This window comes from Chlorocebus sabaeus, chromosome 25, assembly GCF_047675955.1.
Source record: "Chlorocebus sabaeus isolate Y175 chromosome 25, mChlSab1.0.hap1, whole genome shotgun sequence".
NCBI classification, from domain to species: Eukaryota; Metazoa; Chordata; class Mammalia; order Primates; family Cercopithecidae; genus Chlorocebus; species Chlorocebus sabaeus.
The window spans coordinates 9,423,560-9,446,275 of NC_132928.1; the positions used below are offsets into that span (position 1 = coordinate 9,423,560).

At 40.3% G+C, this 22,716-nt stretch overlaps 2 protein-coding genes across 5 annotated transcripts in view; one reads left to right on the forward strand and one right to left on the reverse strand.

The window, feature by feature from the left end:
• Positions 1-9,658, reverse strand: part of IARS2 (isoleucyl-tRNA synthetase 2, mitochondrial) — a 71,447-nt gene extending 61,789 nt beyond the window's left edge. The window contains exons 1-2 of the mRNA XM_037985551.2: positions 9,272-9,658; positions 7,409-7,531 (exon numbers count right to left, since the gene is read on the reverse strand). Coding sequence (XP_037841479.1) covers positions 7,409-7,531; positions 9,272-9,538 — 390 coding nt within the window. The 5' untranslated portion in view covers positions 9,539-9,658. The remainder of the gene's footprint in view (positions 1-7,408; positions 7,532-9,271) is intronic.
• A 3,108-nt stretch (positions 9,659-12,766) lies between these two features.
• The window catches only part of BPNT1 (3'(2'), 5'-bisphosphate nucleotidase 1), a 30,304-nt gene continuing 20,354 nt past the window's right edge, over positions 12,767-22,716 (forward strand). The window contains exons 1-3 of one of the 4 annotated variants that reach the window (XM_037985553.2): positions 12,767-12,909; positions 14,725-14,789; positions 20,441-20,568. In XM_037985553.2, the coding sequence (XP_037841481.1) occupies positions 20,449-20,568 (120 nt within the window). In that variant the 5' untranslated portion in view covers positions 12,767-12,909; positions 14,725-14,789; positions 20,441-20,448. The remainder of the gene's footprint in view (positions 12,910-14,724; positions 14,790-20,440; positions 20,569-22,716) is intronic. The other 3 variants (XM_037985554.2, XM_007988402.3, XM_007988403.3) reach the window with 3 other exon arrangements.

A 22,716-nucleotide genomic window follows, 5' to 3' on the forward strand; every position in this document is an offset into this window, starting at 1 on the left:
ACCCCATAAACATCTGACTCCTAAAGTGGGGGTGCCCCTCACAGACGTGTACAGTGGTTCCTACTCCAGAGACCTGACTGGAAGATGTTGCCGGGCTGGAAGAGAAGCAGGCAGTAAAATGAATAGTTCCCAAACTCTTCCCATTAATAGAGCATTGAGAAGTTCAGGCCTAATGGGGCCCTCAGAAACAGTGAAGGTTATAGGAAAAGGCAGTTTAGAAGATCCACAGGTTCAAGATGATACAGACTAAACTATAGGCCACATAGCTTGGAGGACAGAACCAGGGGGAGAAACAGCTGAGAGAAGTCCTCTTGCGATCAGAACAAATATCAGACACTGACATTAAGAACAAATCCTTCAAAAGACCTCCACTTTGATTAGATTAGTCTACAGAGCAATTTATGCCCCAGGGAATTACTGAAAACAATAGAGTCAAGAGCCAGAAAATCTCACAGCTAAATAAATCGGTGTTGTCAGGGAAAGACAGGATAGGAGCTCTGCCAAAATCACTGTCATCCCAGGATGACTGTGGACATACCCAAAGCTATGCCTCCCTAAGAATCAGAGGCTTAACACAAGGGAAGAATGGGAGGCAGCAAAAACAGACTTCATGAAAATAATCCAGTCGGTCACAAGTAAATAACAATTACAAGCTCTCAGAGGTGCTAGAGGCCATTATTCATTTACTACACCAAAAATGCCCAGTTTTCAACAAAAAAAATTACAAGACATACAAAGAAATACAAAGTATGATGCACACACTGGAAAAAGCAAGCAGAAAATAGAAACTACCTATAAAAGTAATCAGATGTCAAATGTGACAGAAAAAGACTGCAAAAGTGACACAAATGTTCAAAGAACTAACAGAATCCATGATTAAAGAGGTAAAGGAAGGTATGATGATAATGTCACACTAACAGAGAATATCACTAAAGAAATAGATATTTTGTCAGGCAGTGGTGCATACCTGTAATCTCAGCACTTTGGGAGGCTGAGGTGGGTGGACCACCTGAGGTCAGGAGTTCGAGACCAGCCTGACTAACATGGTGAAACCCTGTCTCTACTAAATACATAAATTAGCCAGGCATGGTGGCGGGCGCTTGTAATCCCAGCTACTTGGGAGGTTGAGGCAAGAGAATTGCTTGAACGTGGGAGGCAGAGGTTGGAGTGAGCTGAGATTGTGCCACTGCACTCCAGCCTGGGCAACAAGGGCAAAACTCCATCTCAAAAAAAAAAAAAAAAAGAAAGAAAGAAAGAAATAGATGCTTTTTAAAAAAAGACCCAAAATTAAAAATTCAGTGGAGCGGTTCAACAGTAGATATAAACTAGCAGAAGAAAAAATAAACTTAAAGATAGATCAATAAAGATTGTATAATCCAAAGAAAAATAACAAAACTAAACAGAACCTCAGAGCCATCATTACACACACCATTCAGCATACCAACAAATGCATAATGAGAGTTTCAGAGGAAAGGAGAGAAGCACGGGCAGAAAAATATCCAAAGAAACAATAACTGAAAATTTCTCGGCCGGGCGCGGTGGCTCAAGCCTGTAATCCCAGCACTTTGGGAGGCCGAGATGGGCGGATCATGAGGTCAGGAGATCGAGACCATCCTGGCTAACATGGTGAAACTCCATCTCTACTAAAAAATACAAAAAACTAGCCAGGAGAGGTGGTGGGCGCTTGTAGGAGGCTGAGGCAGGAGAACGGCGTAAACCCGGGAGGCGGAGCTTGCAGTGAGCTGAGATCCAGCCACTGCACCCCAGCCCGGGCGACAGAGCGAGACTCCGTCTCAAAAAAAAAAAAAAAGAAAAAAAAAAGGAAATGTCTCAAATGTATTGAAGAACACCAATACCAACCCATACATCCAGAAAGTTCAATGAACTCCAAGAAGGAAAAAAACACAAAGAGATCAAAAAAAGACATCACAGTAAAAAGGTAGAAGTTAGAGACAAAGAGAAAATCTTGAAAGCCACAAGAGAAAAAGTTACCATCAACTACAAGGGAAGCCTAATAAAACTAGCAGCTGACTTCTCAGGAAAAACAAGGGAGGGCAGAAAGTAATGGGAAAACACATTCAATGTGCTCAAAGGAAAAAAAAACCTATCAACCAAGAATTTGATATCTATCAAAGTTATCTTTCGAAAATGAAAGAAAAATAAAGCCATTCCTATATTTAAAAAATAAGAGAGAGAGAATTTGTTGCTAGCAGGCCCACTTCACAAGAAATATAAAAGGAAGTTCTCTAGGCTAAAAGGAAAGGACGACAGGTGGTAATTTAAATCCACAGAAACAAACAAAAAGGATCAGCAAAGGTAATTAAGTAATTATAAATAACAGTAATAAGTGCATTTTTTCTACTTTCTTAACTGATGTAAAAGTCAAAGGAGGCTGGGCCTGGTGGCTCACACCTGTAATCCCAGCACTTTGGGAGGCCAAGGCGGGCGATCACCTGAGGTCAGGAGTTTGAGACCAGCCTGACCAACATGGCAAAACCCCATATCCATTAAAAAATATATATACACAAAAAAATTAGCCAGGTGTGGTGCTGGGCGCCTGTAATCCCAACTACTCGGGAGGCAGAGGCAGGAGAATCGCTCGAGCCTGGAAGGCAGAGGTTGCAGTGAACCAAGACCGCGCCACTACACTCCAGCCTGTGCGACACAGCGAGACTCCATCTCAAAAAAAAAGGCAAAGTAATAATTATAACAACGTAATGCAAGGTTTGTAACGTAATAGATGTAATATGCATAACAACAAAACCACAAGAAGGGAGAAAAGAGGATATGAGTAACATTTCTATATTTTACTTAAACTAAGCCAGCATAAACCTGAAGCTGATTCTGTTAAAATGTACATGGTAAGCTCTAGGGCAACCACTAATAAACTATCTCAAAAAACACACTAAAAATATCATTAAAGACATCTAAAAAATTCATTAAAGAAATTTAAATGCAGCTGGGCATAGTGGCTCACACCTATAATCATGATACTTTGGGAGGCTGAAGCAGGAGGATCACTTGAGACTAGGAGTTTGATACCAGCCTGGGCAATGTAACGAAACCCTATCTCTACAATAAATAAAAGAAACTAGCCAAGTGTGGAGGTGTGTGCCTGTTGTCCCAGCTACTTAGGAGATTGAGGCAGGAGGAATGCCTGAGTCCAAGAGTTCAAGGCTGCAGTGAGCTATGATCACATGACCAGACTCCAGCCTAGGAGACAAGATAAGACAGTGTCTCTAAAAAAAATAAAAAATAAACTTATATGCTTCGTTACAAAATATTCACTCAATGTAAAAGAAAGCAGTAAAGAAGAAATAGAGAAACAAAAAAGATATTCAAGAAGGTCACAGGATATAAAATAAACATTTAAAGTTATATTTTATATACTAGCCATGAACATATAGACATAAAAATTTAAAATACAGGTTGAGTACCCTTCTCCAAAATGCTTGGGACTAGAATGTTCCAGATTTGGGAGTTTTTCAGACTTTAGAATATTTGCACATACATAATACGATATCTTGGGCACAGGACCCAACTCTACACATGAAATTCACTTATGTGTCATAAATACCTTATGCACATAGCCTGAAGGTAATTTTATATAATATTTTAAACAATTCTGTGCATGAAACAGTATTCACTGCATCTGTCATGTGAGATCAGGTATAAAATTTTCCACTTGTGGCATCATGTCAGTGCTCAAAAAGTTTCTAATCTTGCAGTACTTCAGATTTCAAATTTTCAGATTAGGAATGTTCAACCTGTATAATATCATTTATAATCACTTAAAAAAAAGAAACAGAAAACATGTTACCAGATTATATGCTGAAATTACAAAACACTGATGAAAGAATCAAAGACCTAAATAAACAGAAAGATATACCATGTTCATAGATTGGAAGAGTCAACATAATAAAGATGTCAACTCCCCGCAAACTAACATATGGGTTTTAATGTATCCCTATAAAAATCCCAGCAAAAGTTTTTGTGTGTGTGGCAACAGAAAAGATTATTTCAAAATTTATATAGAAAAGCAAAGGAACTAAAACAGCTAAAGCAATTTTGAAAAGGAATAATATAAGAGGAATCAGTCTACCCAATTTCAATACTTATTCTGTAGCTACAATAATCAAAACCGTGGTATTCACAAAGAAATGGACACATAGATCAATGGAACAGAACAGAGCATCCAGAAATAAATCCACACAAATATGCCCAACTAATTTCTGACAGTGGTACAAAAGCAATTAATTGTGGAACGACAGCCTTTTCAACAAATGATACCAAACCAACTAGACATCCATATGGGAAAAAAATAAACCATGACGTAAGTCTTACACATTATAAAACAATTAACTCAAAATGGATCACAGACTTAAATATAAAATGTAAAACGTTTAGAAAAAATATATGAGAAAGGCCGGGCGCAGTGGTTCCCACCTGTAATCCTAACACTTTGAGAGGCCGAGGCGGGTGGATCACGAGGTCAGGAGATCAAGACCATCCTGGCTAACACAGTGAAATCTCGTCTCTACTAAAAATACAAAAAATTAGCTGGGCATAGCGGCGTGCGCCTGTAGTCCCAGCTGCTGGGGCGGCTGAGGCAGGAGAATGGTGTGAACCTGGGAGGCAGAGCTTGCAGTGAGCGAGATAGTGCCCCTGCTCTCCAGCCTGGGTGACAGAGCAAGACTCCATCTAAAAAACAAAAAAAAATATCTATATACACAATAAAAAAATGTATGAGAAAATCTTCAGGCTCTAGGGTTAGGCAAAGAATTATCTTCGATATGACACTAAATGTATGATTCAAAAAAGAATAAAATGACAAATTGAACTTCATCAAAATTAAAAAATTTTACTATGCAACAGACCCTGATAAAAGATTGAAAAGAAAAACTACAGATTGAGAGAAAATAGTTGCAAATCACATATCTGAAAAAAGGTTTATTACCTAGAATATATAAAGAACTCTCAAAACTTAACAGTAAAAAGAAAAAACATCCAATTAAGAAATGGACAAAAGACATAAAGGGACATTTCACCAAAGAGATTCAACCCATGGCAAATGAATATATGGAAAGGCTTACAACATCATTAGCCAGTATGAAAATGCAAATTAAAAGTAAAATGAGACATCACTACATACCTGTTAGAATGGCTAAAATTTAAAATAGTCACAACACCCAAATGCTAGCAGGAATGCAGAGAAACCAGATCATTCATACACTGCTAAATAAGCATGTAAAATGGGGCCGAGCATGGTGGCTCACACCTGTAACCCCAGCACTTTGGGAGGCAGAAGCAGGTGAATCACTCGAGGTCAGGAGTTCAACACCGGCCTGGCCAACATGGCAAAATCCATCTCTACTAAAAATACAAAAATTAGCCAGGCATAGTGGCGGACACCTGTAATCCCAGCTACTTGGGAGACTGAAGCAGAAGAATCACTTGAACCTGGGAGCCGAAGGTTGCAGTGAACCAAGATTGTACCCCTGCACTCCAGCCTGGGTAAAAGAGGAAGACTCCATTTCAAAAAAAAAAAAAAAGAAAAGAAAAATGTAAAACGGTACAGCCATTCTGGAAACCAGTCTGGCATTTTATTAAAAAACTAAACATGCAACTACCATACAACCCAGGAACTGCAATCTTGGGCATTTATCCCAGAGAAATGAAAATTCACAGCCAGGCACAACGGCTCACACTTGTAATCCCAGCACTTTGGGAGGCTGAAGCAGGTGAACTGCTTGAGTCCAGGAGTTCAAGACCCACCTGAGCAACATGGCAAAACACTATCTCTACAAGAAATATAAAAATTAGCCAGGCATGCTGGCCTACACCTGTGATCTCAGCTACTTGGGAGGCTGAGATGAGAGGATTGCTTGAGCCCAGGTGGTTGAGGCTGCAGTGAGCTGTGATTGCGCCACTGCATTCCAGCCTGGGTGAGAAAAAGAGCCTGTTTAAAAAAAAAAAAAAAAATTACATTCACATAAAACCTGTACATGAATGTTTTTAGCACCTTTATTCATAATAGCCAGAAACTGTAAACAACCCAGTTGTACTTCAACAGGTTCATGGGTAAACAAACTGTGATACATCCACACCATAGAACACCACTCAGCAATGAAAAAACAAAACTACTAAAAAGCTTGGATGACTCTCAAGGGATTCATGCTGAGTGAAAAAAAGTCAATCCCAAAAGGTTATAAACTATGTTTTCATTTGAATAGTATTCTTGAAATAACAAAAATATAGAAATGGAGAATATATTCGTAGTTGAAAGGAATTCAAGGGAGGGTGCAACAAAAGGAAGATGACTTGGTTATAAAAGGGCAACATGAGGGATTCGTATAGTAAAGTTCAGCATCTTAACTGTATCAATGTTAATACCCTAGTTGTAATATACTATAGTTTTGCAAGATGTCATCATTGGGGAAAACTGAGTAAGATGTACAAGATATCTGTATTCTTAAAATTTCATTTAAATCTACAGCTCAAATATCAAGTTTAACAAAAATAAAATTTTAATGAAATTGGTATCAAATAGCATGTACCAAAATAAAATCAAGCACATCAGTTTTGTCCACTGAAAGAAGTAAATGCTTATTTTTACCATCTGATATAATATGTCTAAAAATTCGAAAGTGAACTATAAAGCAGTAGAGCATAGTTTGGCTTCTGTGGAAGTCACTAATACTGAGAAATATGCAAGATGTATAACACGTCTCAAATGTTTCAGAAGTTTTCAATATAATTTATGGCATAACATGCAATGTATACTACTCTAATAGCAGTTTGTGGGTTTTTTTTGTTTTTACTTTGAGACAGCCTCGCTCTGTCACCCAGGCTGGAGTGCAGTGGCATGAACTCAGCTCACTACAATTTCCATTCCCCGACCCCGGGGTTCAAATGATTCTCCTGCCTTAGCCTCCTGAGTAGCTAGAATTACAGGCATGCACAACCAAACCCAGCTAATTTTTGTATTTTTAGTAGAGACAGGGTTTTGTCATGTTGGCCAGGCTGGTCTCGAACCCCTGACCTCAAGTGATCCACCCACCTCAGCCTTCCAAAGTGCTGGGATTACAGGCGTAAGCCACTGCGCCTGGTCTCTAATAGCACTATTGACCCATTCAGTGACTAAATTCCTGGAATCTAGAACAATGTCTTGCACAATAATTATGTACTGAATAAGATGATGTTTACTAATATAACATCAAGCTCAAAGCAAATACCACCAATGCTTTTTTCATGCAGTACTAAAATTGTATACTGCTTTCTATGAAAATGTTTTAGTTTTATGTGCAAATGTAAATTTACATAATTATCATATAATTAGAATACACTTTTATAAAGCGTATTTACATAAACACTTTCTTTCAAGTGTCATAACCTAAATTACAGTTACCTTATTTAAAGCATGTCCAACATGAGGGTCACCATTTGCATAAGGAGGTCCATCATGAAGGCAAAATTCTGTCTTTACTTTTCTTTCTCTTTGCCATGAATAAAGTTCTGAAAATCCACATTTCTGTTTAAAAAGAACAACGATATCTAAACATCATATAAATACATACTCCTGAGTCTAACCATAAATAACAGCCAACACTTGCTTATTTCCATTCCAATCCATTCCATTCCATCTACTCAACTCTGAAACACAAGGTGAGGTTTCTGAAATGCGTGTCTAAGTACACATCTCTTAAAATCTTTCAGTAGTTTCCCCATACACCTCAGATTGAAGTCTAAACTCTATATGATATGCAGGACCCCACAAAGGTTTAGTTCCACTAAGTTCTCATGCATTCTCTCATCACTTCCCAGGCTTCACTCCTCATCCCCGCCATGTTGAAGGACCTGCAGATTCCCGACACACATATTCTTGCTATTCTTTGGCTGCAATGCTTGCCATTCCCCAAATCTGGGAACAACGTGCATGGCAGTCTCAGTTCCCTTCCCTCACTTGCTGTGATCTTGGCCAAGTTACTGTGCACTTACGGGTCTGCTTTCTCATCTGAAAAAAAAAAGTGTTAATATCCATCGTACAGGGCTGGTGTGAAGATTAAACGAGAGAACATTTGAAACTGTCACTCTTTCTGGCATACAGAAGGTACTAAAAAGCCTTTAAAAAATTAGATGAACTCTTATAACTGTCAGAATATTTAGGCTAAGTATATTTACCTAACCAATATTCCAAGAATATCAGGGATTTTTAAAGACTAGAATTACAGAAACTAACAAGAGGAATCTCTGCCCTTAGAAAGTTCAGTCTAGGCTGGGCACAGTGGCTCACGCCTGTAATCCCAGCACTTTGGGAGGCCGAGGCGGGAGGATCACTTGAGGTCAGGAATTCGAGACCACTCTGGCCAACATGATGAAACCCCATCTCTACTAAAAATATAAAAATTAGCCGGGAGTGGTGGTGCGCACCTGTAATCCCAGCGACTCAGGAGGCTAAGGCAGGAGAATCGCTTGAACCCGGGAGGCGGGGGTTGTAGTGAGCCGAGATCGCGCCATTGCACTCTGGACTGGGCGAGAGAGCAAGACTCTGTCTCAGAAAAAAAAAAAAAAAGAAAGAAAAAAAAAAAAAAAAAGCTCAATCTAAAACAGGAGACAGACACATACAGACACATAGTCTATAAAGGGGACTCAGCAGAGGAAGTACTGCTACTATATATTTCAAACGAGTCATAATTCCAACTAGAGATCTAAAAGATCCAAAAAGTGGGCTTCAACTTCCCCTTTATTCATCATAATTGAGGTTTTTAAGGTTTTTTTTAAGGATGGGGGCGGTGAGGCTGTCTAGCCAATATGGTCACGAACTCTTGGCTCAAGAGATTCTCCTGCCTTGGCCTTTCAAAGTGCTGGGATTACAGGCGTGAGCTACCGCGCCCAGCCTGGGTTTTTATTTACATGTGGACACGTGAATTTGCTTTTTACAAGGCACTGGAAAAGTGCCCTAAGTCGATCTTTTTTGCCTACGATAGAAATGGGACATACGTGCGATACATGCTGGTATCTGGGCATCACTAGTGACCCCTTAATTTCCCGCTCCGGAACCTGCTACAAAGGAGGGATTCATCTAGAGATTTCTTCACTTAGGTTTTCAGCCCACAAAATCTGTGCGAAGCAGATGAATGCCGCCGAGCTGGTCACACCCCCGCCCACCCGCACCCGCGTGGGGCACAGAGGTGTGGCTCCTGCCGAGCGCCCTGTGCCCGCGGCCGGATCGGGTCTCTCTGGAGGCCCTGCGCCGAGGCGGGGCCCGTACCTGCTGGATCTCCAGCTCCTTGTCCGGCTGCTGGCGGCCCAGCAGCTTCATGGGGAAGCTGGTCTGCGGCAGCAGCACCGTGTCCCGGTATCTGCCAGTATTCGAGTTCGGCTGGTGGTTACTGGCCCCGGAGACCGACCGCACCAGAAGTCTCTTCGTCGCCCCTTGCCATCCAGGGCTGCAGGGAAGGCGGGGCGTACCCCACAAACTTCGGGCAGTGGCCAGGGCGGCCGCCTCCGGCCCGCGAGGGCGCAGCCCCCAACGCATGGTCTGGCAACCCCTGAGCGCGGGGTCCTCCGCTCCCGCCCCAGCTCAAAGCGGCAGGACCCCAGGAAACCTAGGAGAGCCGAATAAGAGGGCGCACGCGCCCGGGGAACGGAAGGGGCGGGAAGGGAGCGGCGGGGAGGGGCGGGGCGGCGGACACCGCCTTCCCGGAGTCCGCGGAGACTGAGCCACCTCCGGGTCCTCCTTGCAGCCGCCGAGGGGCGGGCTCAGATTCACGGGGGCGGGGAAAGGTGGGGCTCACAGTCCAATCACTGTGCCCTGTTTTTTTAAAATATCTATATTTTTAATTTAACACAACAGAGCTGTGATTGTATCACTTTAACATGTAGCCAATAAAAAGTAAGATATTTTACATATTCTCTTATACGGAGCCTTTGAAATTTGACATGTACTTTGCACATACTGCACATCTCAATCTGGACTAAACTCATGGCAAGGCCTCAACAGGCACACTTGGGTAATGACTACCATTGTGGCAGCACAAAATTCAGTGAAAATATTGTAAAATAATAAAATTTCAGCAAATCGAGTTTTAAAGATCTAATTGGCTATCATTAGATATTCCTAAACCTTTCTACAAAATAGAAAGGATCTCTGATGAGCTGAGGGGACAGGGTGAGGTTTATACGCAGAAAAGGTTGAAGAAAGCAGAAACAGGGAAGGAAAAGCAGACGCCATTTGACTTAATGGATTTGGCTATCATCTCTCCTGATTTCCTGGAACGCAGACCTTACAAGCAAATAGACCAGTGCAGGAGCTCAGTCCAAATCAATGACTTCCCATAAATTTTAACAATATTATAAAACAATCTAACCTTTTTTTAAGATTCCCTAAATCCCTGTTATATCCCATTCATAGAATAGTTTGGTATGTATAGCAACTTCTGCTCCTGTTTCTGACAGATTCTGCTCTATTTGGTTGTCCAATTCATAGTAGTTCACAATTGTTACCATTTCATTGTAGAGTATACATCTTGGGAATAGCCTTCCTAATCATAAAACACAACATCCAGAACATTTAGTTCACATAAATAAGAGAGACAGATTTTCTACAAATATGAAAATATGTATATACCAAAAAAAGATACCAGAAAGTGAGAAACCAAGTGATAAATAGAAAGCACTCAATCAATGTCAGCCTTTCACCAGTCAGTGACTCCAGCTCTGTACCTGAATTAACTCATTTAATCTTCAAGACCAGATTAGGTGAAGACACAGTATACCAAAAAACCATGGGCGATAGGAACTATGAGTATTTCCATTTCACAGATAAGGAAACTAAGGCACATAGAGTTATGTAACTTGCTCAAGATGATACAACTAAGTAGCACAGCTGGAATTCAAGCCCAGTTAGATTCCAGTGTGTGTGCATAGCCACCATCTTATGTTGCCTTCCCTACAGTATACTGTGGAAGAAAGTATTTGCTACACATTAAAAAATAATAATATACAAAATGCATAAAGAGCTGCTACAGATCAAAAAGATAAATGTAAACAACCCAATTTAGAAAAAAAAAAAGGGATAAAAGAAGCTGGACACAGTAGCTCATGCCTATAATCGCAGCACTTTGGGAGTTCGAAGTGGAAATATCACTTGAGCCCAGGAGTTTGAGACAACCCTGGGCAACATAGGGAGACCCCTGTCTCTAAAATAATTTTTAAAATTAGCTGGATGTGGTGGCATGTGCTTGTGGTCCCAGCTGCTTGAGAGGCTGTGGTGAAAGGATCGCTTTAGCCCAGGAGGTCAAGGCTGCAAGTGGACCATAATTGCACCACTGCATTCCTGCCTGGGCAACACAGTGAGAGCCTGTCTCAAAAAAAATAAATAAATAAAACCATATATATATGGTTAAAGTGATATAATTTAAGTTATGTATATTTTGCCACTTCCCAAAAAGTGTCTACTTAACTCACAGAGTTACTGTGAAAATCATATGAAGAAGTAAAAGCCTTTTTAGGCTAGGTGCGGTGGCTCACACCTGTAATCCCAGCACTTTGGGAGGTCGAGGTGAGCGGATCACCTGGGGTCAGAAGTTCAAGACTAGCCTGGCCAATATGATGAAACCCCGTCTCTACTTAAAAAACAAACAAACAAACAAAATTAGTCCAGCGTGGTGGCGCGCCTGTGGTCCTAGCTACTTGGGAGGGTAAGGCGGAAGGATCGCTTGAACCCAGGAAGCGGAGATTGTAGTGAGCCTAAACTGCGCCACCGCACTCCAGCCTGGGCGACAGGGTGAGACACTGCCCCCTCCCCCAACCACGCCCCCCAAAAAGATCCCATCTGTACAAAAAAAACTTTTAATTAGCCGGGTGTGGTGGCGCGCACCTGTACCGGTAGTCCCAGCTACACGGAAGGCTGAGGCGGGAGGATGGCTTGAGCCTAGAATTGGGAAGGCAGCAGTGAGCCGTAATCGACTCTGGGCGATAGAGCAAGCTATCTGTCTCTTAAATATATATATGTTTATTTTATTTATATTTTATATACTTTATATATTTTTTAATATTTTATATATATTTATGTATATATAAATACACACACATATATATTTTTAAGAGACAGATAGCTTGCTCTGTCGCCCAGAGTCGATAATGGCTCACTGCTGCCTTCCCAAAATACACATATATGTGTATATATACACACACGTATGTAAAATGTATATATATTTATACATATAAAAATATGTGTGTGTATATATACACACATACATATGCAAGCATCTTTAACACAATTCTGATAAAGTTGCTTTGTTGTTGTGTGGGGCGTGGGAGGTGGAGGTGTGTGTGGTGGACCTGCTGAAGCCTGTCCACGGACCGCTAGGGGTTCTAAGTTAAATAGCCGCAGAGCGATATCCCTAATCCAATGAACATTTTAAAACAGTGAACGTAGTACAAAGTGGGCTGGAAGACAGGTGAAATCAAAACCAATTTTTTTTTTCAACACACTGTTGCTGCCTTAATGTTTTAATTCCTTCTTCTTGTTTTCTTTTCTTTCTTTTTTCTTTTCTTTTTTTTCTTTTTTTTTTTTTTGAGCCAGTCTTTGAAAGTTGGAACACCTTTCGCTTTTATTTAATACAACAGGTGACTTGCACCTACGGAGAGCTTGGAGAAAACACGGACAAGTGTTATTTTCCCGCGGATCAGGAGTCTAAAGACGCAGTGTTAAATCGCTGTTGTGCGCTTGCGCGGAGTTTCCCGCATGCTCACTAGCTGAGGTAGGGCTGCCATCCATCTCGAAAGATTTATTGACAGTGCCAAAGCTCGGTACTGGACACGACGAGGGACCTGGGTTTACGATAACGCGCTTTTGCTGCTCCTGAAGTGTGTTTGGTCCAACGTTGTTCCAGGTTTGTCACCGTAAGTTTCTCTCCTGCCGGTCAGGGCAAGAGCCAGGTAGATAGGATTTATGTTAAATAAAATAAAATAAAAAAGGTTTATGTGAATCAGATTGCTTCTCCAGATATTCTAATTTCGGACTTGGACTCTTGAGTGTCAATATTTTAATTGTTTATCTGTGCTTTTATCTTCGTGATCTGGAAGGTTTTTATAGCCATATATTGTAGAAATAGCAAGACAAACCTAGATAGAGTTCGTTGATGCACCCAAATTTAGAAACTGCTTGGCACCTAAAAGTAAATTTATTTAAATAGCAAATATTCGTCCAACTGCCATTTCTACGTATTTGTAGGTTTGCGTGATTTATTTGGATTTCTCTGGAAATATAATTGCTGGTTCAAAAGATATGTGTGTTATATTTTATTAAAGTTCTCAAAGCTCTCCTAAGAGGGTTCACTACTTTGCCAACAATGCTCAGGTACATGTTCCTTCACACCCTTGCAAACTGGACAAAGGACAAACTTTCTTTCTTTCTTTCTTTCTTTTTCTTTCTTTCTTTCTTTCTTTTCTTTTCTTTTCTTTCCTTTCCTTTTCCTTTCTTTTCTTTTCTTTCTTTCTCTGCTTCTGCTTCTTCTTCTTTCTTCTTCCCCCTTCTTCTTCCTCCTTCTTCCTTCTTCCTCCTTCCTCTTTCTTCTTCTCCTTTCCTTTTTTTTTTTTTTTTTTTTTTTTCCAGACAGGATCTTGCTCTGTAGCCCAGGCTGGAGTACAGTGGTGCCATTATGTCTCACTGCAACCTCGACCTCCCAGGGTCTGGTGATTCACCCACCTCAGCCTCCCAAGTAGCTGGGACTATAGGCCTGACTGAAAAAATTAGGCGTGGTAATGCGTGCCTGTAGTGCCAGCTCTCAGGTGTATGAGGCAGGAGAATCGCTTGAACTCTAGGGGGTGAAAGTGAGCCGAGATCAGCCACTGCGCTCCAGCCTGGGCTACAGAGCAAGACTATATATCAAAAAAAAACAACAAAAAAAAAGTATTTAAAAGTTTAGCAACTGCCCTGCCATTTATGCAAAATTAAATTTCCCCCATGATTTGAAACACTACCTTTAGTGTGTTAGATTCTATTTCTGCAATTTATTTCCTTAATTTGTCTCACTAGCCAAACGTTTATATCATATTTTGATTAAATCATACTTTATCATATTTTGATAATTGATAAGGGGAGTACCTCTGTTCATTGTTCTTCTTCCAGAATTTGCTCCATTATTCTTACATTTTTATTTTTTCAGATGACCTTGAACATTATCATCAGGCCAAGTTCCAAAGTATAAATAATTGTTGTATTTTGATCTGGAACTCATCATTTTTAGATCCTAATCCTCATATGATCACAATCTTTATATGAGAAGAAACTAATGTTTGATTCCTATTGTTTTTCCATCCTTCTGAACTAGCCCTTTGGCAGTTGTAAAGATTTCTCAAATGGATAGGTGTTAGGTCGAAGGCCTTAAGTGCTATACAGCTTTTTTTCTTGTCTACTCCAAGCCTCAGGCCAGAATGTTATGAAGAAAAGCCTGTACTACACTCTGAGGGTCATGTTGATTATCATTTTGTATTCTCAAGGTCAGAATACTGTTGGAGAAACTACATGAACTCTTTGCCCTTAACACTGCCCTAATGTCCCTGCAAAATAACCAAAATAAGGACAATCATAATAATGGTTAGCCAGTATATTTGGTGTTTACCTTGTGCCAGGGACAAGTGTTTTCTTTACATGTGTTACTAATTTAATAAATACAACAGCCCTATACTATAAGTACTATTGTCTCCATTTTACAGATTGAGGTACAGAAAATTTAAGTGGTTTTCTCAAAGTCCACAGCTGAGCCAGGATTTGAACACAGGTAATTGGCTCCAGAGCCTGTGCCCTTAACCGCTATCCTGTTTTAGATTAGGCTTTCGGAAAGACACCTTCACAAGAGTGTTTTAAGGCCCAAAGATGTAAAACTGGTAGAGAAGGAAGTACAATGGTGTTATTTGAACTGCTTTAAGAAAGTTAACTTGTCTGTAGCTAGTTTAGGCCTTGCTCTTGATCTACCTGTATCATCAAAAGGTAAATCTCATTATAGTATAGGAGGGGGCATAATTAAAAAGGCTAAAAGGGACCTCTTGTATAGATTTTGTGCTTTGATAATTTGACTATTTATTTTTTCTTTTTTTTTTAATCAAGAACCAAAATTGTATTCATCTGTTTAAAAAATACGTAAGAAAACGATTAAGGCTAGGGCATAGTACTATTTCATTACTAATTCAGTTTGGAACAGAGAAGTACTTCAAAGAAGAATGGTAAAATATTTTCCTATTTGCCAATTAAAAGCGATTTGTGGAATCTCTTTATAAATCATTGTGTGCTTTACATCAACATTATTTTTCCCATTTTTATTTTCTTCTATTATTTTTCCCATTCTTATATTTTATAAGCTGATGTTAGCTTTAATTGGTGGTTATTATATATAATATCATTTTGTGATGAAATTAGTAGACAGACAATGCCTGAAAGTTTTTCCTTGGAAGAAAACACCATGGACTTGGCAAATACAAGGGTAAGTAGTTGAGTCATTTATGGAGCCTGATAAGGCTCAAATGGTTGCTTAACTGGTTCAAAGGTAAATGATATCTATGAAAAGTTATAACAACACCATACAGTGAGGGAAGGTGATCATCCTATTACAGAAGAATTCTTACATAACATGGGAATTGAAGGAGCATATGAACACATAATTAAAATATGGTCAAGACATCTGGGTAGAACAAAACATTTGCACAAAGACCACATTTCCGGTGCAGAATAAATCAGATATATGCCTGGATATGGATATAAAGGAATAGAAATAAGAGCGACAAAGTGTTTACTAAATTATTTCTGTTTTCTTTTCTTTTTCTTTTTTTCTTCTTTTTTTTTTTTTTTTTTTTTGAGACAAAATCTCTCTCTGTCGCCCAGGCTGGAGTGCAGTGGTGCGATCTCGGCTCACTGCAACCTCCACCTCCCGGATTCACGCCATTCTCCTGCCTCAGGCTCTGGAGTAGCTGGGACTACAGGTGCCCACCACTATGCCCAGCTAATTTTTTGTATTTTTAGTAGAGACCGGGTTTCACTGTGTTAGCCATGATGGTCTCAATCTCTTGACCTCGTGATCTGCCGGCCTCCCAAAGTGCTGGGATTACAGGTATGAGCCACTGCACCCAGCCTCATTTCTCTGTTTTCTATCTGAAGTGCTCCTGAATTAGTAGTAATTGTAACTGATTTATTCCACATGTAACTCCTAGTATGCCAAGAAAATTAATCTAGCCTGATTATGGTATCATAAAACAAACACTTTATATAGAGTCATCCCACAGTATATGAGGGAGGTTGATTCCCTGAGAATCAACTGAGAACCCCTGAGAATACTGAAATCTGCACATACTCAAGTCCCACAGTTGACCCTCCAAAACACTCATAGATGAAAACTCAGTTTTAACAGATCATAGACTCTCTTGAAAATAAAATAAAAATATATTTTAAAAAGTCAGCCTTTCCTGTCTACAGGTTTTACATACCTTTTCTGTCCGCATTTGGTTGGAAAAAATCCACAAAGTGAACCGGTTCAGTTCGAGCCCATGTTGTTCAAGTGTCAGCTGCAGTTAGAAACCCATTATATTGGCTGAGCGTGGTGGCTCACTCACGCCTGTAATCCCAGCACTTTGGGAGGCTGAGGCAGGTGGATGACAAGGTCAGGAGATTGAGACCATCCTGGCTAACGTGGTGAAACCCCATCTCTACTAAAAATACAAAAAATTACCCGGGCACGGTCGCGGGCGCCTGAAGTCCCAGCTACTCAGGAGGTTGAGGCAGGAGAATGGTGTGAACCTGGGAGGCGGAGTTTGCAGTGAGCTGAGATCGCGCCACTGCACTCCAGCCTGGGCAACAGAGCGAGACTCCGTTTCAAAAATGAAACCCTTTTCATTTTCATCTTAATTTCCAGATAGCTATTGGTCACAGTATGGTATTCATTACCTTACATAAATTTCTTTTTTTTTTTTTTTGAGATGGAGTCTTGCTCTGTCGCTCAGGCTGGAGTGCACTGGCACGATCTCGGCTCACTGCAAGCTCCACCTTCTGGGTTCATGTGATTCTCCTGCCTCAGCCTCCTGAGTAGCTGGGATTACAGGTGTGTGGCACTACGTCTGGCTAATTTTTGTATTTTTAGTAGACACAGGGTTTTGCCATGTTGGTCAGGCTGGTCTCGAACTCCTGACCTCGTGATCCACCCGCCTCGGCCTCCCAAAGTGCTGGGATTACAGGCATGAGCCACCATGCCCGGCCATAAATTTCAATTCCATCTTCCTTCTGAAGAGTTTCAAACACTTCACTTATTGTTTCAGTTAGGTTCATAATTCCTGTCAATAGAATGTGGATGATAGAAACAAGATGTAAAGAAGGCTGGATACAGTGCCTTACACCTGTAATCCCAGGATTTTGGGAGGCTGAGGCAGGCGGATCTCCTGAGGTCAGGAGTTCAAGACCAGCCTGGCCAACATGGTGAATCCCCGTCTTTACTAACAATACAAAAATTAGCCGGGCGTGGTGTCAGCTGCCTGTGATCTCAGCTACTCGGGAGGCTGAGGCGTGAGAATCACTTGAGCCCAGGAGGCAGAGATTGCAGTGAGCCAAGATTGTGCCACTGCACTCCAGCCTGGGTGACGGAGTGAGACTACATCTCAGAAAAAAAAAGAAAAAAGAAAAAAAATGTTAAAGGGGTTATAACGCACATCAAATCAAATATTCAGTCAGAAATTTGTGGTAGAACAATGACTATTGCTGAATGGAGATTTATAATGTCCTTTATAGTCGCAGGGCTAAGCGTGGTGGCTCAGGCATGTAATCCCAGCACTTTGGGAGGCCAAGGTGGGCAGAACACTTGAGCTCAAGAGTTCGAAACCAGCCTGGCCAACATGGTGAAACCCTGTCTTTACTAAAAATGCAAAAATTAGCCAAGCATGGTAGCAGGCGCCTATAATCCCAGCTACTCAGGAGGCTAAGGCAGGAGAATCGCTTGAACCCAGGAGGCAGTTTGCAGTGAGCTGAGATTGCACCACTATACTCCAGCCTGGGCAACAGAGTGAGACTCCATCTCAAAAAAAAAAAAAAAATTTTAAAAAAACATATATATATAGAGAGAGAGAGTCTCTCTCTCTCTCTCTCTCTCCCCCTATATATATATATATAAAATAGTCCTTTTGTCTAGGGAACAATCATGTGTTCCCTTATTGCGATGAAATAATGTTGATTTGATTTAGAGGTGGGAAGTTTTTGTCATAGGTTGATTCCCCATAAAACTGTAAGACAGAGATAAAGTGGAAGAGGTTTTTTAGGGAGTGCTTTTGGGATCATTTGTGGGAGGGAAGGGGAGGAAGGGAAGAATATAGGAGAAGGCATCTTGGACTGTGATGCAGTCTCAGCTAAGGCCTCAGTTGACCCCATAGGGTATTCTGGAAGCTGGATGGCCCTTCAGTGCTGGGGTGGCAGCCCACTTGGGGTAGGAAATGGCCTTTAAATCTCCCTATTGTGACATTTCAGATGAAGTGATCCTTCTCAGCAGATACACTCCCAGAGAAAGATGGCAGCTAAGGGCCTTCTGTTGAGAGCTGTCTCAGCAAGTGGGGAAATAAGCTCTTCAATCCTGAAGGGAATGTGGGTGGTACATCCAGAACAGTAACTAAAATTTCAGGATTTGAATTCATATTTTCTTTCTGTTTTTTTTTTTTTTTGAGATGGAGTCTCGCTCTGTTACCCAGGCTAGGGTGCAATGGTGTGATCTCGGCTCACTACAATCTCCGCCTCCCAGGTTCAAGCGATTCTCCTGCCTCAGCCTTCTGAGTAGCTGGGATTACAGGTGTGCACCACCATGCCCGGCTAATTTTTGTGTTTTTAGTAGAGATGAGGTTTCACCATGTTGGTCAGGCTGATCTCGAACTCCTGACTTCAGGTGATCTGCCCACCTTGGCCTCCCAACATGCTGGGATTACAGGTGTGAACCACCGTGCCTGGCCAGAATTCATATTTTCAAAGGAATGTACAGGCCGGGCACAGTGGCTCATGCCTGTAATCTAAGCACTTGAGAGGCTGAGGCAGGTGGATCACGAGGTCAGGAGTTCAAGACCAGTCTGGCCAAGATGATGCAACCCTGTGTCCACTAAAAATACAAAAATTAGCCAAGTGTGGTGGAGGCCACCTGTAATCCCAGCTACTTGGGAGGCTGAGGCAGAAAACTGCTTGAACCCGGGAGGCAGAGGTTGCAGTGAGCCGAGATGGCGCCACTGCAATCCAGCCTGGGCAACAGAGCGAGACTCCGTCTCAAAAAAAAAAAAAAAAAAAAAGCAATGTACTTAATTCTAAAGGCTGTTTTTTCTATTTATTTTATTGGAGCTAGAGACTTCTCTGACATGCCTTACTTTTCCAGGTGATTGTTCTTCCTTATAATTTGTTATGTTGCTTGTTCTCTTTATTTGGCTACCGACGAAGATGGAGGTAAATAATAGCGGAGAATATTCATTGATTTTCAGAAAATAATTGTAGTTATATGCAATCCCTCTGATGTGGTGAGGCTTTGTTTCCCCACCCAAATCTCATCTTAAATTGTAATCCCCATAATCCCCACTGTCAAGGGAGAGACGAGGTGGAGGTAATCGAATCATGGGGGCAGTTTTCCCCTATGCTATTCTCGTGATAGTGAGTGAGTTCTCATGAGATCTAATGGTTTTTAAGGGTCTCTTCCCCCTTTGCTTGGCATTTCTTCCTGCCACCTTGTGAAGAAGGTGTCTTGCTTCCCCTTTGTCTTCTGCCAGGATTGTCAGTTTCCTTAGGCCTCCCCAGTCATGCTGAACTGTGAGTCAATTCAACCTCTTTCCTTTATATTAGGTTGGTGCAAAAGTAATTGTGGTTCTTGGCATTGGAAGTAATAAACTACGCAGTCTTGGGTCATTCTTTATAGCCATATGAAAACAGACTAATACACCCTCCCTTTTTAATTACGCCCTATACACCTACATCCCTTATACTATTCATACCTCTTTTGGCACTTCCTAGTTTTATGTTATAGACATTAGGTTACATTATTTTATCTACAGCTCACCAAAATATTAGCTCCTCAAACAAAAATCTTACATCTCATATTTTTAGCCTCCAAAGCACCTTCCACATACTTTGCACATTACCCACCACCTCATACACAAACTTTTTCACATGCTCAGTATCCTGGGCCAGTTTCTCCTATGCTTTGACGTGCCTCATCTGCAGACAAACATAAAAAATACAGAACTTATTGAGAGAGTTAATGCCCAAATGGAGTTTTTTCCAAGTCTCTTTTAGTAAATATATATTAAAGAATTTACTCAGTTAATGGGAGCAATCCCAAGTTAGCGCTCAATTAATATGTGCTGAGTTGGATTTAAGTAAATAAAACCAGTAGTTGACTTTGAAACTAACAAAACATTTTTCTTGATCTCTTTTTAGAGTTTATCATGGCTTCCAGTAACACTGTGTTGATGCGGTTGGTAGCCTCAGCATATTCTATTGCTCAAAAGGCAGGAATGATAGTCAGACGTGTTATTGCTGAAGGAGACCTGGGTATCGTGGAGAAGGTACTCAAACTCTCATATCATTTCATACCAACTTTATTTTTGTTCTTGAGGTTGAGCTAAATGATGTAAAAATGTGGACAGACTTTATCAGTTAAAATAATTGATGGCTCCCTCAGGGAGACTACAAGACCCCTGTTCAAAAGGGTTCGATCTCTGCTTTGAAAATGACTCCAAAGCCGGGTATGGTGGCTCACGCCTGTAATCCCAGTACTTTGGGAGACCGAGGAAGGCGGATGACAAGATCAGGAGTTTGAGACCAGCCTGGCTAAAATGGTGAAATCCCATCTCTACTAAAGATACCAAAAATTAGCCAGATGTGGTTGCGAGCGCCTGTAATCCCAGCTACTTGGGAGGCTGAGGCAGGAGAATCACTTGAACCTGGGAGGCAGAGGTTGCAGTGAGCCAAGATTGTGCCATTGCACTCCAGCCTGGGCAATAGAGTGAGACTCTGCCTCAAAAAAAAAAAAAAAAGACTCCAGACTTTCTATATCCAAGATCTTTGTTTATATGTCTGAGTCTTCTGAACCATATCCATCCCCAAGGCATTGTAACCAGGCTTCAAATACTAGAGTAATCTATTACATGCAACGCCATGTAATCCTTAGTAAACATGTTCGGTAAAATCTGGCATTTACATAACTATTTGTTATAATCAAAGTGATACATATTTTTCTTCCTCATGGAAAAGAAACTCAAAACAAGGGTGTTTTTCCCAGTATAGTAATTACAAACTTAAATAGATTATCAGAAAGTTTATAGTCATAGTTAATTCTTAAAAGAAATACCACCATACTTGTGTTCCAGTTTAAAATACAATCTTCTGGCTGGGCATGGTGGCTCACGCCTGTAATCCCAGCACTTTGGGAGGCCGAGGCAGGTGGATCACGAGGTCAGGAGTTTGAGACCAGCCTGACCAACATGATGAAACCCCATCTCTACTAAAAATACAAAAATTAGTCAGGCATGTTGGTGCACACCTATAATCACAGCTACTCAGGAGACTGAGGCAGGAGAATTACTTGAACCCAGGAGGCGGAGGTTGCAGTGAGCCAAGATCGCACCATTGCACTCCAGCCTGGGCAACAAAAGCGAGACCCCATCTCAAAAAATATGTGTGTATATATGTGTGTATATATATGTATACATGTATATATATGTATACATATATACATATAAAGAATTTAAGGATGAAAAGTCAATATATGAAATACATTATCAGAAAGTTTATAGTGATAGTCAATTCTTAAAAGAAATACCACCACATTTGTGTTCCAGTTTAAAAAACAATGAAATCTTAATGAAATCTATTAAAAGTCAATATATGAAAACTTACGTGTAAAATTTGTAATGTGAGGTAATAACCAAATCCCAAAGAAGATTTGTGTGTGTATATATATGTGTGTGTGTGTATATATATGTCTGTGTATATATGTATATATATATTTCATATATTTCATATATTGACACACATATATACACAAGTTTGTATATATATACACACACAAGTTTGTGTATATAGATATACAAGTTTGTATATCTTCCTTGGGATTTGGTACATATGTATACACCTGTACTCACACTCTTGTGTATGTGTGTATATATATATAGGGAAGATTTGTGTGTATATATATAGTATGTATCTATAGTGTATGTATATATATACCCAAGGAAGATTTGTGTGTATATATATATAGTGTGTGTGTATATTTTTTTTATATATATATAAATCTTCCATATATATACACAAGGGTGTGAGTACAGGCATATATATGTGTGTATATATATGTGTATATATGTACCAAATCCCAAGGAAGATTTGTGTATGTATATATACACACGTGTATATATTATATACCTATACATAAATCTTCCTTGGGATTTAGTACATATATATGTATACATATATATACACACACGTGTATATATATACACACACACACATATACACACACAAATCTTCCTTGGGATTTGGTTATTACCTCACATTACAAATTTCACATATAAATTTTCATATATTGACTTTTAATCCTTAAATTATTTATTATAATCTTTTTTTTTTTTTTTAAAGAGACATTGTCTCACTTTGTCACCCAAGGCTGGAGTGCAGTGCCGTAGTCCTACTGATAGCTTGTTGCAGTCTCAAGTTCT